General features: G+C 56.1%; 2 protein-coding genes across 5 annotated transcripts; both read left to right on the forward strand.

Annotated features, from left to right (window-relative positions):
- The first annotated feature begins 23 nt into the window (after positions 1-23).
- Positions 24-14,557, forward strand: TEN1 (TEN1 subunit of CST complex). The gene is made up of 4 exons (XM_028519077.2): positions 24-85; positions 6,889-7,029; positions 8,580-8,737; positions 14,197-14,557. The coding sequence occupies exons 2-4, from the start codon at positions 6,938-6,940 to the stop codon at positions 14,316-14,318; spliced, it is 372 nt and encodes a 123-aa protein (XP_028374878.1). The 5' UTR covers positions 24-85; positions 6,889-6,937; the 3' UTR covers positions 14,319-14,557.
- A 62-nt stretch (positions 14,558-14,619) lies between these two features.
- On the forward strand, positions 14,620-18,347 carry CDK3 (cyclin dependent kinase 3). 4 transcript variants are annotated; one of them, XM_036034149.1, is made up of 7 exons: positions 14,620-14,711; positions 15,098-15,223; positions 15,516-15,593; positions 15,675-15,795; positions 15,882-16,247; positions 16,508-16,711; positions 17,832-18,347. In XM_036034149.1, exons 2-7 carry the CDS (start codon positions 15,108-15,110, stop codon positions 17,955-17,957), a joined length of 1,011 nt encoding a protein of 336 aa, XP_035890042.1. In that variant the 5' UTR covers positions 14,620-14,711; positions 15,098-15,107; the 3' UTR covers positions 17,958-18,347. The 4 variants fall into 4 exon arrangements, with proteins under 4 accessions (XP_035890042.1, XP_035890045.1, XP_035890044.1 ...); XM_028520409.2 differs by lacking the exon at positions 14,620-14,711 and having other exon boundaries at positions 15,027-15,223; positions 15,882-16,052; positions 16,146-16,247; XM_036034152.1 differs by lacking the exon at positions 14,620-14,711 and having other exon boundaries at positions 15,026-15,223.
- The last annotated feature ends 221 nt before the right edge of the window (positions 18,348-18,568 follow it).

Here is an 18,568-nt window from a genome sequence, read left to right on the forward strand (position 1 = left end):
CGGCCCCCACGCCGCGGAGCTGTCTCGGGAAAAAGCTCAGAAACTGGCCGGAGGTGCGGGGAGACGGGGACGCTAGGGGCTCTCGGTAAGTCGCCCCTCCCTCGTCACGTGGTCACGCGGGGCAGAAAAAGGAAGCCCAGGGCCGCCGGGACGCCCGGACACGGTGGCCGGGGTTGGGAAGGGGCGGGACAAGGATGGGGCAACGTGCGCCTGCGCCTCGGGACTCGCCGGTCCGCCTCCCTCTCGGGGGTTCAAGGGGTGCGGCATCCGGGAGGGAGGCTTTGCTAGGGGAAATCGTAGGATTTCCGCAAACATTCCCACATTGGATTAAGAAAGGACGACGACGACGAGACCAGCACTGGGGAGAGGCTCCAGTTAGACTTTGCTAAACCGATGGCGTCTCTGCTGCCAGAAGCGTGGGCGGCGTGGGGCTGGGTGCAGGATTGCGGGTGCTCCCCGCGATGGATGGGGTGGGTGCGGATTTCCAATGAGACCGAGGTAGCCCTGTGTGTGTGTGTACCTTTATTTTCCCAATCATCTTCGTCGTCATCCAAGTTGTAAGGTGTACAAACCTGGTTGCTACAGGAGGATTTGTAAGAAAAAAAACAAAAGGTCCCCATCCTCAGAGACAGCCACTGTTAATTAGTTGTGCTCTTACGTTGTGATTCCTAAAAAATTTTGAAAATACTTGCATGCTTTTATTTTGCTCCTTTTCGTTAGTTTTTGACTTCATGCCATTATAATAAAGCACACTATACCATCCCCCCCCCCACTTCTCCCTGACTTACTTTTGTAACTTTAATCAAGATACTTAATCCATTTAAAAAAACAAAACTCGTCGTAGTAAGGAATGGCCAAACCTGTAGAGAATTTTTATGAGCGTTTATTTGAGTCAAAGTGACTCGCCGTATTTGGGGAAGCAAGACCTCAGCTGCTCCAGACAGTCACAGTTTTGCAGCACTCGAAATTGGGGAGAAGACAAAGATGACGTGGAGGTGCGGAAAGGCGAGGAGGCATCCGATTACAGGCGAGTTACCCGGCCTGCGCTCTGTGGAGGCTGGCTGTGCTTGTTTGGGTGTGGTGACCCAGATGCACAAGAACAGGACAGGGCTGGCTTAGACCCTTTCGCTGACGAAGTTCAAGGCAAGGTCAGTGTCCCTAGAACCCCCACCCTCCACAAAACGATACATTTGTGTTCCTTCCAGTACTGGGAGTAGGGTAAGATTAGTGAGGCATTCACCTCCAACGCAAAAATTTAAGGAAGTGCCAAAAAAATTAACCAAGATTAATAGTGTTTTCATGTGACTTTTAAAAAAAAAATCAAAATTCATGCAGGAAAAATCCACAATGAATAAAATACCAAAAATGTAAACCTAGAGAAGATCATTATTACCTTCTTTTTCCTCCAAATTATTAGACTGTTACAGAGGCAGTAGGCCCCTGGGGTTGGGGAGCCACAAAGGCAGAGGTGACTCCCTTGAGGGGAAGAAGTGCGGGGAAGGGAAAGACACTGATGGTTTGCTCAAGCTCCAGTATACCTGTGGGGAGGCCCTGTTCCCCATGCTGTTTTGTTTGGCTACTGTGTTAAGATTGTGATCCCCTGGTCAACAGCTGGCTCGGGCTCTGACCAGTGTGGCTTAGTTGGTTGGCGATGGCCCTGCAAAGTGAACAGCCTCTGGCTGATTCCTGGTCAGGGCACATGGCTGAACTGCAGGTTCAGTCCCCTGGTCGGGGTGCTTTTGACACTGAGGCAGCCCATCCACGTTTCTCTCCCTATCTAACCCCTTCTCTCCTCTCTCTAAAAATAAATAAACAAAATCTTTTAAAAAATTAACTTTTATAACTTTTAAAAAAGATTTTATTTATTTTTAAAGAGAAGGTAACGGAGGAAGAAAGGGAGGGAGAGAAACATCAACGTGTAGTTGCCTCTCGTGTGTCCCCTACTGGGGACCTGGCCCACATCCCAGGCATGTGCCCTGACTGGGAATCAAACCAGCGACCCTTTGGTTCGAAAGCTGGTGCTCAATCCACTGAGCTACACCAGCCAGGGCAAAATGAACGAATTTTTAAAAAGATTTTATTGTTATTCTATTAGTTTCCCCCATTTTTACCCCTTTGCCATCCTCCACCCCCCAAAATAATTTTTAAAAACTGACTCAGAATATCACCAGCACAACCCGTGGACAGACAGAGCTGAGTGGACTGCTCCCTGGATAAGGAGCACACCGCTTGGCAAAGCTCTGTCAGTGTCTCAGAGGAGGGGGTCAGGTCAGAGTTTTTTGAGAATTGGAAATTTAGGTTAAGGTGGGTCTTTCAGTTCAGGGTCTTGATTAGGACTGGTTAAGAACAACTGTACAACAGTCTGGAATTGGTGGAACAATAAGGGGAAAGAATTCAAAGAATCTCCATGGGCAAATGGGCTGTTGATGTTCGAACCATTTGCCGGGGCTGGATGGCCTGGGAAGAGGAAAACAAAAAAAAAAACAGCCAGTGAAGGCAGCAGACCACAAAGTCAGCTCCCTGTAGGCAGGAAGGTACGGTTTCGGGGGTTTGTGTCCAGGCTGAGCGTGGGCGTAGAAGGTTGTGTTTCCACTGTCTCCTCATGGATACATTCGCCCACTCAGTAAATATTGAACATGGTGGCCCAGGCGCTCCACACGCCAGGGGATACCCTGGGGAATAATGGGAATCCTGACCTCGTGGAGCTGAGAGTGCAGCGGGAGGCACAGACACTGAACCGGTAAACAAATCACTATTTGAAATTCTATTATTTAACAAGCTGCAATGAGGCAAATAAACCAAGGTGAGGCGACAGAATGATTGGGGGGATGCAGAAGGCTATTTGAGGTGGGGTGGACGGGGAGACCTCGTGAGGAAGAGGGGAACCAGAGAGGCCGGCGTTGGTGCTGCCGGTCACCACAGACGGGGACTGAGTCTTGGCGGGCGCTTTATTGGGAGGCCGGCGGTCTAAGACAGAGGGTTTGCACCCTACAAACTGTCTTAACATCGCGTCTCAGGCCGTCCTTTTTATAAGGAGGAGAAAAGGGCAGGTAAGGGGTTTGGGAAAGGTTCATCAGGTAACAGCTGCCATGCTGTAGGTGATTTTCCTAGTATCTCCTCATCTATGGAGGAACAATTCTGTATCCGTATCACAGACCCTTCCTCCCTGGAGCCCAGTGGCTCAGCCGTGACCTCCTTGGGTCACGTGTTCCAGTTCGACAGCAGCTTTCCTCCTGCATCGTCACTTAAGCCCGTCGATTGTAACGAAAGCCAAAAGCTTTACCTCCCAGTGCGTCATATCCAGGAGGTACATGGAGGTGGTGTTTGCGAAGTTTCTTCGCTGAGAAGTGGACCCTTTTTCTCTTTGTAATTAATTCAAGTATTCTGTGGGGAGTTATGTAAATATGCTGTTTGTCATCAACGTGATTAGCATCCACGAGTGACTCTTCTCTGGTATGTTTTCCTCCGGTGATTGGAACACTTTTTTTTCCTTTTTATTGAATGCAACGGGGTGACACTTGTTAACAGAACAGTGCAGTGTCCGGTGCGAGACCCTACAACACGCCATCCGCACCCTGTGTCGTGTATTTACTGCCCCGTGCCGAGTCTCCACCTGCCACCACGTGTCCCCCACACCCTCCTGCACCTCCTTCTCCCCACCCCCATGAACTTTTAAACACATAGGAAAATAACCCTTTTATTTGCTTACGTACAAGTCACGTAGTTGAGATCATGTGTAAACTTTCTAAACCCCATGGGATAGAACCTTTTGAGGCCACAGTTCAAATCACACGCTATAACTCAAAGTTCTCAGGTTGAAGATTGTGCAATATAGGCTTACAGATAATTGGTTAATGAGTTGCCTCTCGGTTGAAGTGTGCAAGGGTGCATGAGAGCCTGGTGCCCTCAGAGGGCGTGGAAGCTCCACACCCCTTCCCTCATGCTCGCCCTGCGCATCTCTTCCTTCCGGCTGTTCCTGAATTCTGCCCTTTCACGGCAAACCAGTAATCCAGCCCAATTGTGGCGTGGTAAACACACAGTCCTGGTTCTTGTCTTCGAGAAAGAAGCTCACCTCTCCGGTGGTGAGAGACCTCCCCATGACGACACGCCTCTCGCTAGGGATCGCCTTCGTCCGTCTCCAGAGGAGAAGAAGAAGAGATACAAGACGAGGCCCCTGGTGCCAGCCCCACTTCTCACCTGGCGAGAGGGAAATGCCCGGGATGCTGTGACATCACCGCCACCTCTCGCTGCGTGCAAACGCAAAGGGCGGTCGTCCTGTGTGCTGGCTGCCCCCTGTGCTCTGCCAGCCTGCAGCGGGACAAGCGAGGCTGCCGGGAGGCTGCTCAGAAGGAGGTGCACTAAAGCACCCCACATCAAGATGAGTGGGAGATTCACGCCACTAAACAACGTTTGGATTAAAAAAAAGAAAACCCAAAGCTGATAAAAGCTATGAGGAGCCTGGTTACAGGCGCCACTTCTCCTACCTCCGGTCCCACCGCGGAAATCTCGGCAATGGCCCTGGCTGGCGTAGCTCAGTGGATTGAGCACGGGCTGCGAACCAAAGTGTCGCAGGTTTGATTCCCAGTCAGGGCACATGCCTGGGTTGCAGGCCATGACCCCCAGCAACCTCACATTGATGTTTCTCTCTCTCTCTCTCTCTCTCTCTCTCTCTCTTTCTCTCTCCCTTCCCTCTCTAAAAAAAAAAATAAATAAAATAAAAACAAAATCTTAAAAAAAAAAAAAAGAAATCTCAGCAATGAAAGCAGCAGTCAGATGGGTTCACTGTCCTTCCCGCACAGCACTTGCAAACTTCCCATTTCTTACAAAGAAGCATATTTATCTCCTTCCTACCAGGGATCTCTCTCCCAGAAGCGCCTGGGGAAGTGAAAGGGCAAGGCCCCTAATGCATGGGTGGCGCCGTTAGTCAGACTTCTAAGGAGATTAGCTGGAATCCCACGCGTCCCAAGAGCAGCCAGGCCTGGCGTGTCTTCTCGGAAACCTTTGGCTGTGTGAGGATGGGCAGTAATGGCTTATGGAGCCGGCTGTGCTTGTCTTAATAAACGCAGAGCAACTTTTGTCTGAAAGACAAATTGAGGTTAAACTTAATATGTGTATGCCCCCCAAAGAGTCAACTCGACTGCACGATAATTTTAAAAATTAAAAAGAAATTTAATGGCATTGTTCCTTATCGCTCAGCTTGTAATATACATGGTGCTCGAGAGGGGAGAAATTACCCTAAAAAAGATTCTAAAATTTCAGCTTTTTGCAAGGTTGGACGGGATGGTCCCTATCATCCCAACCAGGAAGCACAGCAACCTCTTGGCAGTCTTGGAGGGGCTGTTTTACTTTTTGCTTCTCTCTCATGCCGGAGATGACCAGAGGCTCTGCCTCCCGGTTGCGCCCTGCAGAGCATGTGCATTCTGGGGAGGGGACTGGACCTTGGCCGGCGGCTCCTGCAGCGCGAGCCAGGTGCACTCTGGACACACCGTGCTGGTTGACCGTGGCCTGTGGATGATGACACTGCCGCCCTCGTCGGGAGGCTGCAACCAGTTGCGCCAGACGCTCGGTTACATTCCTCTTCTGGGCTAGGGCTGTGTCGCCTGGTTTCTGCAAGGGCCTTACTTGGGATTATTTCCTTACCATTTTCTTTGTTCGCGTCTCCACGTTCTTGTCCTGTCAGGAAATTGTCTAAGGTTCTCACCTGGGATGAACCTATCAGAATGCCTTTGTCACTGAATAATTCTTGCTGAATCCCCACCTTGCTAACATTCTACACAAGGCTTCTCACGTTACGGAGTTGTTTTCTCTCTCTCTCACACACACACACACACACAGAGAAAGGTACATATTATATGTACGTGCCTGCTCCTTCTTTTCCTGCTAGTATATCTTGGAGATCTTGCCATATGAGTGTGTAGAATGCCTCATCTTAAAAAAAGCCTGTGAGGAAAAAATAAATAGTAAATAAAATAAAATAAGCCTGAGAGTTCCATTGCATTGTTATGACATCATGTACCTAGCCATCTCTTCTCTCTTTAAAAAATTTTAACAAAAACCTATAACCCCAGACTGACCGTGGTAACAACAGCAGACAAATCCAAATTAAAAGTCCTACTACAAAGTACCTGACCAAGATACCTCAAATCGTTCAAGGTCATAAAGAAACAAGGGAAGTCTGAGCAACTGCCACAGCTAGGACAGCCAGGAGCGTCCGAGGGGACATGACAACTGAGTGTGATGTGCGTCCTGGGGGGACTCGGACAGGACAGGACATGAGGGGAAACGAAGGAGACCCCGATGCAGTATGGAGCCGCGTTAGTAATGAGCTCTGTACGGGTTCTTCAGTTCTGACCAGTGGGTCACCCTGATGTGAGATGATACTTACAGGAAAAACTGGGTACATAGGAATTCTCTGTGCCATCTTTACAGGTTTTTTAAAGAAATAAATCTAAAGTTTCTTTTACAAAACACGAAGACTCCCTCTATGCACAGCTCCGAAAGAACGTCGAGATGCGGTCGTGCAGAAGCCGGTGCAGAACAGCGTGCGCCCGTAGCCACGGGGAAGCACACGGCGTGAAGACCACGCTGCTCGCAGGTTTCTGCGCGCTGTGTGCGAGCTCCGCGCTGTGACGGCAGGGTCAGTGGTCGTGGCCGCGAGCGCAGGCTGCCACCTGCCCTTTGGCGGGGCCCCTGCTTCGGGGGCCCCCGGAGGGAAGCGCTGCGCAGGGGTCAGAGTAGGGACAGCTCTTCTCCGCTGTGTGAAGGCACACCCTATCAAAAAAATTCCGTTAATTTTAAACCACCGCCCACGGGAACTAGCCTTCCAGACGCCGCGGGTCTCCGGAGTCTTCTGCTAATCTCCACCCTGTTGTCTGCTTGGTTTGTCAGAAATCTTCCAAAAGCCAGCCCCACCCCAGGTCCTCGCAGACAGGAGCCAATGACGCTGCCCAAGCCCGGGGTCTACTACTTCCCCTGGGAGGTCGGAGCCGGCCAAGTTCCCGACGGGGGCGCCCTGAGGACGTTCGGCAGGTGAGAACGGTTCTTTCTTCACAGGGTGGGGGGTTCGTTAACTGACCCTCCCCCCCAAAAAACAATCGAAAATAGTTTATCGTTTTGTCTAATTTTTTAAATGCTAAACACTTCATATGCCATCACTGTTAAAAAAATGCAGACTATCCGTAAAGCAAGCACAAATCACCTGTGGTCCCGCTGCTCAACCACCACTGCTAGCCTTTTGGTGATTGCAGACTTCCCCACGTGTGTGGGTATGTACACATGTGCAAGTGGGGGGTTATGTGTACACACGCTACATGCACACGCGTGTATGCTGCATAAGTCATGTGTTGCTGTGTAACAAATCACCCCCAAGTTCAGTGGCTTAAGATGGTCACGAAAGCTTGTCGTTCATAGTTACCACAGGTCAGGACCTTGGGAGAGAGCTGGTGGGGTGCCGTGGGCTCAGACTCACTCGTGAGGCTGCAGCTACGATGGCGGCCGGGGCGGCTCACACTGGAGGCCGCCCTGGGCCTGGGGGTCTGCCTGCAGGGCGGCCACCCACGTTTGGAGAGAAGGCTCAGGCCCTCACAGTGCAGGTTCTCCTCGGGGCTGTCTGCAGATCCTCATGACACGGCCGCCTGCCCTGGAAGGAGCGATCCGACAGGGACAGCGAGAGAAAGCCACAGTGCCTTCCTTCTACTACCCCACCGTGGAGGTCGCGCCCTGTCATTTCTGCGAGATCCTGTTGGCTACACGGGCCACTGCCAGTCAGGGTGTTTGGGACTACCCAGGGGCGCAAGTGCCAGGAGGAAAGGATCACGGGGGACTCTCTTGGAGACACGTGTACATGCGTGTAGAAACCTCCTCACCGCGATGAGACCGTGTTGCATTACTGGATGGCACCGTTTACTTACTTACTTACTTGGCTACGGCAGACCTGGCTCCACGCCTCGCGCACAGATCTGTGTCACCACTTTAAACAGATCCACTTCGTGTCATGGCACAGATCTATCAAACTTACTTATCATAACTGTAATCTATTTACTTAACCAAACAGTGTTGACTTTCAATAAGGACATTAATATGTCTGAGTGCGGAAAGGACAGTTATTTCAGCCAATGTCACTGGACAACAAATGTTATCCCATTTCTTTCCCCTGCAATGGAGTACTACCACGCAACGGGAAAGACCGGAGTACTGGTCTACCCGACAACATCAAGGGTCTGAAAAACTCATCCATAGGGACTGAAAGCATGGGTGGGGGATGGGGAGACTGACTTCAGAGGGGCACAAGGGAACTTCAGGGGGCAACAGAAATGTACTCAATCTTACTGGGGTGGTGGTTACACTGAGCGTGCATTTCTGTCAAGACTCACTGCACAGGTGTCTTTTAGTGCATGGGATTTATACCCCAGCACTCCAGACTGGAACGGTTTTTTGCATTTGTTGCCACCGTTTTTATTTTGTCTGATCCAAGTGTGGCTGACCACCGTCCCTTGGATTTACTGGCCTCCCCACACCTGGTGCGTATTGTGGTGGCTGTGCCTGCAGACGGAAACGATTGCATTTTTCCCGGCTGCCAGGTTGTGCCTCTACGATGTGACCCAGTCCCGCGTGACCCTGACGGCCCAGCGCGGGTCTGAGCAGCACCAGGTCCTCGTGTGCACCAGGCTGGTGGAGCCGTTCCAAGCCCAGGTGGGCTCCCTGTACACGGTCCTGGGGGAGCTCGAGCACCAGAAGGGTAAGCTGGGGCCCTGTGCCCACTCGTGCACGCCGGCTCCTGAGTGGAGACTCGGTTAGGACTGGGCCTGGTGTCTGACCCAATGCGAGTCCCTCACTGGGGTTAACATCCCTTCCACATCAGCCCACAAGTTCAGGGACTCATGGGAAACAGATGATTGGGCTCACAGCTAATCTGTCACAGGGAGCTGAGAAAGAGTGGAGAGAAGCCATTAATTCCTGAAGGCCTACAACGTCCAGGCCCGGTACCGGCTTTTTGAAACTGCCCACCAGCTCTTGATCTGACTCTCATTCTTGCTAGTTCGTAGATGAGAAAACCAGGGCTCAGAGAGGCTGGGGCTGAAGCAACCACACCGTAAGCCAGCGGGGAAGAGCTAGAACACGGTGGGAGCAGTGAAAGCAACCGGGAAGCACCCCTGGCACTGCGAGATGGAGGCTGGTCTTGAACGCCCAGGTCCTCGGAGCCCTCCCACCCGGGAGCACGCCCACACCCTTCCTCTCTCTGAGGCCCGCACACCTCCTAAACTCGAAGGGTCCCCAAGAGACTTGCAGCCAGGGGAGCAGTGGGCAGCTGCAACTTGTCCTGGACTGACCCCCTGAACCGTCTCCAGCACCCCTTTTCTCCGACTTTCCGGGGACCCGCAGCCGCCCCGCCTCAGCTCGTGTCTTTCCTGTAACCTCGTTAGAGAGTCAGAGCAGCCTAGGCCCTGTCACCCTTCCTCCTTTCCCTGTCCCCAGCCCTGACAGATGTACTCTCAAAGTCGGAATGAGGGAGGGGGAGGGGGAGGGGGAGGGAAAAGAAAGAAAGAAGACCCCAAGGACTCACATTCTCTGCCTCCTGTCTGGCTGCCCCTGCGCCCTTTTCCCTCCATGTGGGTCACATTACATAACGTTGGGTCTGGCTGTTTTGGCTTAACGTTATATCATAAACATCTCCTCATGTCTTCAAAGCTTTTCTAGGTGGACTGTTTAATGGCTGTATAATATTTCATAGATGTGTGTTCTAATTCATACAACCATCGGACATTTATGTTGTTTCCATTTTCTGCTTTGATAGATGCACTATACATTGATTATTGGTTAAAGCAGTTACAGGACATTTGGTCAGTGGAATATTATGCAGCCATCAAAAGGATGTTTTAAATTTCTATTAATTGATGTAAAAAAGAGTTTCACAATAAGCTATTAAGAAAAAGCTTACAAAACAATAATATATATCACGTGATCGCATTTTTGCTTAATATATTTTTACACAAATGTAAGTTTTCTACATTTCACACATAAAATTTTGAAACATTATTTCCCAAAATGTTAATAATTGTTTCTGGGTGGTAGGATTGTGGGATTCTTTATACATTTTACAGTGAAAATGTATTGCTTTTGTAGTTACAGAAGGGGAATTTTTTTTTAATCTATATATCTAGATACATATTTAAAATATTGCAGTTAATATTCTCATACACTAAACTTTGCTGTTTTCTGATCATTTCTGTAGGGTAGTTCCCTAAAAGTAGAATTCCTACGTTAAAACACGTGAACGTTTATGGTTCTCGATTTGTACCACCAACTTCCTTTCCGGAAGTCGCAGAGTGATCTTAACTCTGGGTGAAATGCACTGGGAAAAAAAAGTAATTAAGCGGTGCTCACCTTAATTATATTCGATTTAGTACAAGTTCACCTCTATTCAGGCTTACGCCTTGGCGTTCACCAAGTCCCTGCCGTCCACAAGGGCTTGGCAGGCGCCCGGAGGAGGGATGGGCCCGGGCCCAAGGGCCTGCACAGGAAGGGCGGCCGGTGCCCGCTCTGGCTGCAGCCGGGTCCCTCCGAGGCTTTCCCCCGCCCCCTGCCTCCTGGGAGCGCGGGAGCTACGGCCGCCTGGTGTCCACACCCCAAGGCCGACTGCTAACGCAGGGAGGGGGTGAAACGAAGACAGGACAGCAGGCCGGGACAAGGCAGGACCTGGAGTGGACATTTAGAATCGTTGGTAGGAAGAAGAATGGAAGAAACTTCCCAGCATAAATCTGACCCATATGATTTTTTAAATGTAATGTTTTTATCTCAAACGTACACCACCGCCGAGTGGTAGAAATCGTGTCCGCGCGGCCACGGTCCAGGTTCAGCGTGACCCGCGCCCCGCTGTGCGGCGTGCCTGCGCCTGCATTTATCTTGTCCGTGTGTTTCAGTGCAAATGCAAGACGTCGCCTCGTTCTACTCGTGCACACCTCACTGTGACTCTCTGACGCCCCACAGTCACGCCCAGCAGAATTCACAGCTGTTTCTTCCTATGTTCTAATACCCTGTTCACGTTTACGACCCCCCAGTTGCCTTAGAAAGAAGGAAGGAAAGGTGAGTTTTCACGCTTGGCTGGCTTAGACAGATCAGGGCCCCGAAGTCCACACAGCACCTTTGGGTCACGTGTCTCCACTCTCTGTTCACCTGTAATGGCTCTGTCTTCCTTCTCTCTCTCTTTTTTAAAATGCTGTTTATTGGAGAACAGAGTCATTTGTTCTATAGAATTGGCTGGAATTTCCTGCAATCTGGGGCTTCCTTATTCTTTCCTGGTTGCCTTACGTGCACCTGGTGCCCCTTCCCGTGCCTTTCTCCTGCCTCTCTCTGTCCGGATTGTGTTTGAGGGAAACCAAATGGTTGATGAGGGAAAGTTCTTTGGGAAAGAGTCACAGTGAGTAAATGCAGGAGACACCATTACATTTGAAAGTCACCTCTTTCAAAGCCCTGGAGAAAGACCAAATCTGAGCAACTGCCCGTGTCAACAGCTGTTCCTCGCTGGGTGGAAACCCGAGCAGGGACCCGCCAGTGCCCGGGCCTGCCCGGCCCATCCAGCCGGTGACGAGGCAGGTGACTGGTCTGCCGTGAGACCCACGCACGGGCAGGCGCACGGTGCCGCACTGGAGTATTCTGGCCAAAAAAGGGAACACCCGAGCCCAAGCAACCCTCCCTCAGACCAGGCCGCTTTCTCCCTGGGCTCCGGCTAGTTTACCGATGCCATGTTAACCTTTTTTTTTGTTCCTTAAAAAAACGTTCCCCATGTTTCTAGAAGTCATACATGCTCATCATTTGCAACTGCCACAAGGCAAGAAAGGCGACCGTGAGGAGGCAGGGACAGAGCACAGGCTGTGCGTGGAAGTGGCCACCCCACCCCCCGCCTGGGCAGGGGGGCGCGTGTGGCTGGCCCCCAGTTGGGTCCAAACTCCCGTGGGGACAGGAAGGCCAACCAGACACCGGTCACGCCCCGTGCCAGGATGGCAGTGCTGCCCGGTCACCTGCCCTGAGAGCTGGCTGCGGAGGTGGCGGCGGTGACGAAATGCCAGCTCTGTGTCGAAACTCGCCAGCTGTGTCACCTTCTTTGGGCGGCTGCGGAGGTGGCGGCGGTGATAAAATGCCAGCTCTGTGTCAAAACTCGCCAGCTGTGTCACCTTCTTTGGGTGCCGTCCAAAGGCCCCAGGGCTTCCTGTCCAGATACTCAAGTATCAGGGTGCAGCCTCTCCCCACCCTTCTCCAGGGTCCCTAGTAGAATTCGCCTCCAGGCTGGAAGCGACTTGCCAGGGCCCGGGGCTGCCCTGGAACTCTCGCCGTAAAGCCCAGATGTGCCAGCCCTCTGGCTTGCTCCACGGCCCCGCCGTCTCCTCCTCCGTGGGTCCTCCTGTTGTGTCCTCCGGGACTTTCCCTCCTACATCTCCGAGCCTCCTCTGCATGTTTTTACTTTGCCAGGACCTGCCCAAAACCTGCCCTTTCCCCGGGCCCGCAGTTCCCCCACCCGCCCTCGCACACGGAGGCCCGGTCAGCTCCCCGAGCCACACACCCCACGGAGGTGGCGCCCGAATCCCGCCGGCTTCTCCGGTTTGTCATTGCACACCCTTCCCCTCGACCTCTGCGGGCGACCGGTTCTGCCACCGTGTGACCTGTCCCACCTCTGCCTCTGTCAGTCACCCACAGCTGCTCCCTGAAACAGCTGCCACCCTTCAGTCCCCTCTCTGCCCTGTGGCCTTGGGGCTCCTCGTTTCCTCCCATCTTCTCTCTCCCATTTCCTTTCCTCCCCTCCAGCTGGACCCCACTATCATGTCAACGATGTTCCTGGCAGAAGTGTCAAGCCCCTGCCCTCCCTCACTCCTGCCTGATTAAAAACCCCAGCCTCCCCTCTCTCGGGGCCCCCCCCCCGCCCCCGACTGCCGATGGAGCAAGTTCACAGAGCTCCTGGCGTCCCAGCCCATTGGCCTGTCATCTCCCCAGGGGCCTCCCTGCTGCCTGGAGACCCACGCCCCTGTCCCGGTCCACCCCAGGCCCGCCGTCCGCACAGCTGTCAGACGCCCACCTGCTAGGCCAGGCCCTACTGGCTCACCCGCCTGCCCCTTCCTGCGAACTGCCTCACCTCCCGAGTCCCAGGGGCGACTGGGGCCGCGGCAGCAGTCCGTCCTCCAACACTTGTCTGTCCCCACGCCCATCAGCAGCTCCCCTGCCCAGTCTGGGGCGGAGAAGGGTCCCCGCAGCCCAAGGTGGCCCCGGATCCATGGCCTGCCGTCCGTGGGGACTCTGCTCAGACGAGTCCGTCACCTGCTACCACCGGTTCCTCCCTCTCAGCACATGAGGCACTGGGGCCTCTTCCATTTTAAAATAACGATAACGAGCCCTGGCTGATGGAGCTAAGCAGACTGAATGTGGGCCTGCAAACCAAAGGGTCGCTGGTTCGATCCCCAGTCAGGGCAACACGCCTGGGTTGCAGTCCAGGTCCCCAGTTGGGGGCACACGAAAGGCAACCACACACTGATGTTTCTCTCCCTCTTTCTCCTTTCCCTCTCTCTAAAAACAAATAAATAAAACCTTTAAAAAAACACACAAGCATCTAAAAAGTAAAAAAAAAGAGAAAGAAAAACAACAATAATGACGGTAGTTGATACCAGGCGGCACTCAGGGAGGCCGAGGGAGCCTCAGCTCCATCCAGGCCCTTGTCACGGAACAAGCAAGAATTCAGGAGCACGACAGGAAGGGTTAGTGACGCGCCGTGAACTTACTAAAGCGACAGGACACATTTGAGACGTGATCGCAGGCGACCTCAGAGAACAAGACGTGTCCGTGAGTCTGCGTGGGAGGTTTCTATGAAACGTGGGCTTCGGACGCTGGTCGGTGACCGCCAGTGTGGCTCAGAATTTTTTTTGTCCTCTGAATTACAAGAAATGGAGGAGGGGGTGGCAGGGGAACAGGTGGCACCTGTGATGCTCCCGGGGTTCAATCCCCCGCCAGGGTGCTTACAGGAGGCAACCGATGGACGTTTCTCCCCCGCCACCCCAAATCAATAAACGTATCCTTGGAATAAACACATCCTTGGGTGATCAGACAAACTGAGGGCTGAGAACACGTGGGGGGCGGGGAGAACAGCTGGACACCCCCCCACCCCCGGCGGCGGCGGCGGCGGCCAGCTAGCGCCCTGGTGTTTGTGTCTTTCAGACGGCGGTTCCGTGGTGAAGGCGCGAGTGCTGACTTGCGTGGAAGGCATGAATCTCGCGCTGTTAGAGCAAGCCATCGGAGAGCAGAGGGCCTACCTGCGGCAGAGGGACGGCGGCCCGTAGCAACGGGAGGCTCCCGGGGACCCTCCCCCACCCCGAGCCTGCGGTGAGCGGCGAGTCCGCTGCTGCGACGGAGGCGGCAGAGAAGACGCAGGGACTTACCCCGGGGACGGCCGTTTTCTGCAGCCTGACCCCACTCCCCCAGGAGAGCACAGGAGGCCGAGCCCCGGGCACCGCGGACTGGGGGCCTCGTGGGAGGCGCGGAGGGTTCCAGAAGGTCCTCGGAATAAAGGCCGGCGAGACCTCGCCGCGTGCGCACGTGGTGCAGCGCCCGCCGCGGCCGCGAGGGGGAGCCGCGGAGCCGGCCGCCGCGCGCCCAGGCCGGCGCGGCGCGGCGCTTCTGGTGAATTCTCGGCGCGGGGCCTGAGGGGAGCGGGCCGGGGGCGCCGAGTCCAGGTGGGGGCGCGGGGCGCCGGACGCCGCCGAGGCTCTGCCGTCGGGGAGGGCCGAGGCCCTGGCGGCCTGTGGGGAGGTCGTGGCTCCGGAAACCCTCGCTGACCCCGGACTTGGTGCCGCGCCCCCGCCCCCCGGCCGCCCCTCCGGGCAGCCCCGGGCCCCGGACCCGGCCGCCGGCGCAGAGGCGGGCTGAGCCCGAGAAGTTGGGGCTCTCCTGCGCCCCGTAGCGGGGACCTTGCCGGCGGGGGCTGTGCGGCCCCAGACGGGGGGCGGGGGCGGGGGCGGGGCGCGGGCCGGAGGGGCGGGGCCTGGGGCTGCGCGGGGAGGGGCGGGGCGGGGGTCCCAGCGCGGAGGCGAGCGCGGGGCGCCGTCTGTTTCCCGGGCAGCCGCGCGGACATGGACGTGTTCCAGAAAGTGGAGAAGATCGGAGAGGGCACCTACGGGGTGGTCTATAAGGCCAAGAACAAGGAGACGGGGCAGCTCGTGGCGCTCAAGAAGATCAGGCTGGATCTGTGAGTGCTGGGCCGGCCCCTGAGACGCCCCGGCCGCCCCGGCCACCTTCCTTCTCAGGGTGTCACGTTCAGAGCTCGTGTGCCGAACGCTGCCCAGTTACACGGCCGTCACCGGTCCTCCCGCCACCCAGGCTCCGCCTTGGGCCCCCGGTGGGGGTCAGTGTGCTCTCAAGGAGCCCGGCGCCCGGGGATAGGCCGTCCTGAGGGGATACGCAGCACGGGCGGCTCCCCCCGGGGCAGAAGCACCCTTCTTGGCTTCCCACCTCCACTACTGTACCCTCCCTTCCCGCAGGGAGACGGAGGGGGTCCCAAGCACTGCCATCAGGGAGATCTCCCTGCTCAAAGAGCTTAAGCACCCCAACATCGTCAGGTGAGGGGGGGAAGGAGGCGGGGAAGCCGGGCCTGCCCCAGGTGCCCTGGAAGCCGCATCCTGACCCATGTCCCTGGCCAGGCTGCTGGACGTGGTGCACAACGAGAAGAAGCTGTATCTGGTCTTTGAGTTCCTGAACCAGGACCTGAAGAAGTTCATGGACTCCACCCCGGTCTCTGAGCTCCCCCTGCACTTGGTCAAGGTACCGAGGGGAGCGCAGCGCCGGGAGGGGGGCTGGCCCGTCCTCCAGCCCCGCTCAGCCAGCCCCTCTCCCGCTGGCTGTTGCAGAGTTACCTCTTCCAGCTGCTGCAGGGCGTGAGCTTCTGCCACTCGCACCGGGTCATCCACCGGGACCTGAAGCCCCAGAACCTGCTCATCAACGAGCTGGGCGCCATCAAGCTGGCTGACTTCGGGCTGGCCCGGGCCTTCGGGGTGCCCCTGCGCACCTACACCCACGAGGTGCCGCGGGACCCGGGGGAGAGAAGGCCAGCTGAGGCGGAGTCACCCGTGTCCTTGGCTGCCCCGAGTGATGCTGTCTCCTCGTCCCCACAGGTGGTGACGCTCTGGTATCGCGCCCCCGAGATCCTCTTGGGCAGCAAGTTCTACTCGACAGCCGTGGACATCTGGAGCATCGGCTGCATCTTTGCAGAGATGGTGGGGGGCGGGGTCCTGCTGGGGTGTGGCGGGGTGGGGGTGGGGGGGCTCTGATTCCCCTGTTGGAGGGGGATTGAGGGGCTGGCTGAAGGACTGAGGAGTGGGGCCTGAGTCCCGGAAGGCCGGGATTCTTCGCACAGCCTTGGGACGGGTCTCGGAGGTGCCTCCCTGGTCTGGCCTCTCTCTCATCTGGAATTGGATTCCCAGCGATGGGGGGGGGGGGGGGGTCCCCACACACCTCCTCCTCTTCCCCGCCCCAGATGACCTGCAAAGCTCTGTTTCCTGGCGACTCTGAGATCGACCAGCTCTTTCGCATCTTCCGGACCCTGGGGACGCCCAGTGAAGCCATGTGGCCGGGAGTCACCCAGCTGCCCGACTATAAGGGCAGCTTCCCCAAGTGGACCAAGAAGGGGCTGGAGGACGTCGTGCCCAATCTGGAGCCGGAGGGCCAGGACCTGCTCATGGTAGGTCCAGGCAGGCGGCCGGGCCAGGGCAAGAAGGGCCGCCTGGCTCCCACCAGGAGCGCCCCTTGTGTGAGCCTGTGTCTCATGTCACCCCAGCTCCTTCCGGGTCCAGGCTGGTCTCTCCTCTGACCGCTGCGCACAGCCAGCTCGTTCCTCGTTCCTGTCCTGGCGCCTGCTGGTGGCTCCGCCTGGAGACCGCGCCCGCCATAAGCCTCATGTTCACCCTCCCTGTTAAACCTTCTCTGCTCCAGTTAGCCCTGTGCTGTGACTCTTGCCCTTTTTCCCTGAGTTGCTGTGTGTTTGGGGTAATTTCCCCTGCGGTCATTATTACCCCATCTTCCCGCAAGCTTGTCCAGGCAGGGACCCCAGCTGCCCCCGCGTCAGTACTCCCCACAGCGCCTCCCACAGTGGTCGCTCCCCCACGAGGCCAGTCCCGGCCCCCTGGGTCCCTGCCGCAGTCCTCGCCCACCCCTCCCATCGCCCCGCCTCAGTCCCTTGGGCTGGCCCCGCCCAGGGTGACCCCAAAGACTCAGAGGCACGTTTCTCCCTTTGATCCGGTGTTGATCGGAGGACGGCTGGGCAGTGTGTTCACCTTCGGGTTGCATGCCGGCTTTCCAGCCGTCTGTGTGTTTGCCAGCCCGGCCAGCAGGGCGGCACACACTCCCGAGCAAGGCTTTCAGGACTCTGTCCTGGTCCCTGGGAGGCAGGGGCGGGGGGGTGGGGGGTGGGGGATCCCTCCACAGCCTGGCTGGGAACCCACCCACAAGTGTGCTCCCCGGCCAGTTTGGCCCCTGCACGGAGAAGAGTCTGTCTGGACTCGAGGTTGGCCAGGGCCTGGAAACCTCGGTGAGGAGGGGAGGGACTGACCTGGCCTCGGGAGCCTGGAGCCCACCCGGTGACTCAGCGGGGCTGGGCCAGAGCTGAGCCCCGGGCTCCACGTCCCAGCAGCACCCAGAACTGGCCCCTGAGCTGGGAGGTGGCGGCTTTGTGCAGCTCTGGGCCCGAAGGCAGCAGTCTGGGGCTCGGGGCCCCCAGACGGGGTTTGCCTGGGACTGTCCTTCCTCTCCCTACGCTGGCCACACCAAGGCCTCCACACCTCCCTCCTCTTCTTCCTTCACAGCAACTGCTGCAGTATGACCCCAGCCAGCGGATCTCGGCCAAGGGCGCCCTCGCGCACCCGTACTTCGTGTCCAGCAAGACCCCCCCGGCCCCCCATCAGTGTGTGCTGGAGCATTTGTGCCGCTGAGCGCGTGTGAGGCCACCACCCTCGGGCCTCTCCCCCCCAGCTGCTGCCCCGGCCGCCTGCTCACCAGCTCTCCAAGAAAGAAAATGTGTCTGGGGAGAGAGCAGGGCTCTAAGGAGTTTGGCATCAGCCACCAGGGAGCTGAGTTTGGGTTAGTCCTGCTGACAAGTTAGCGAGTTCCTGTGTTGTTCGTGGGGTTCGACCGTGCCGTTTCAAGATGGGGGTACAGAAGCTCCGTGTATGAGGGGTGTGTTAGAGGCGGGGTCTCCTGGCAGTGGGGCAACGGGCAGAGGAGAACAGAATGCCACCCAGCAGAGCCCTGCTCTGCGGGGAAAGGGTGCCCCCTGCTGGCCTCGTTGGGTTTAAAATGTTTTGGGGAAGAGTTGATTTCCAGTTCGAGTCCTAGGTTAAAAGAGGGAGAGGGGACGTTTTCCTGTTTCCAGGAGAGGTGGGGGTGCATGTCGCTGTTCTAGGTCGTTGTCAGCTAGGACACGCTCACGTTTGTTTGTCTCAGGCCTTAAGAACAGGAAATAAAAATGATACATTGAGTTTTCCTTTGGTGTTCTGTCGGGGGCATGCCAGGGACTCGCCGTCCTCGATCCCCTTCCACGACC

This window comes from Phyllostomus discolor, chromosome 8 (genome assembly GCF_004126475.2).
Source record: "Phyllostomus discolor isolate MPI-MPIP mPhyDis1 chromosome 8, mPhyDis1.pri.v3, whole genome shotgun sequence".
Lineage (NCBI taxonomy): Eukaryota > Metazoa > Chordata > Mammalia > Chiroptera > Phyllostomidae > Phyllostomus > Phyllostomus discolor.

Excerpts from the sequence above, each read along its gene's own strand:
- TEN1 (XM_028519077.2), top strand. The coding sequence starts at position 6,938 with ATGACGCTGCCCAAGCCCGGGGTCTACTACTTCCCCTGGGAGGTCGGA. Across the intron at positions 7,030-8,579 it reads GCCCTGAGGACGTTCGGCAG|GTTGTGCCTCTACGATGTGA; the intron begins GTGAGAACGGTT and ends CCCGGCTGCCAG. Across the intron at positions 8,738-14,196 it reads GGAGCTCGAGCACCAGAAGG|ACGGCGGTTCCGTGGTGAAG; the intron begins GTAAGCTGGGGC and ends TGTGTCTTTCAG.
- CDK3 (XM_036034149.1), top strand. The coding sequence starts at position 15,108 with ATGGACGTGTTCCAGAAAGTGGAGAAGATCGGAGAGGGCACCTACGGG. Across the intron at positions 15,594-15,674 it reads AAGCACCCCAACATCGTCAG|GCTGCTGGACGTGGTGCACA; the intron begins GTGAGGGGGGGA and ends GTCCCTGGCCAG. Across the intron at positions 16,712-17,831 it reads AGGGCCAGGACCTGCTCATG|CAACTGCTGCAGTATGACCC; the intron begins GTAGGTCCAGGC and ends CTTCCTTCACAG.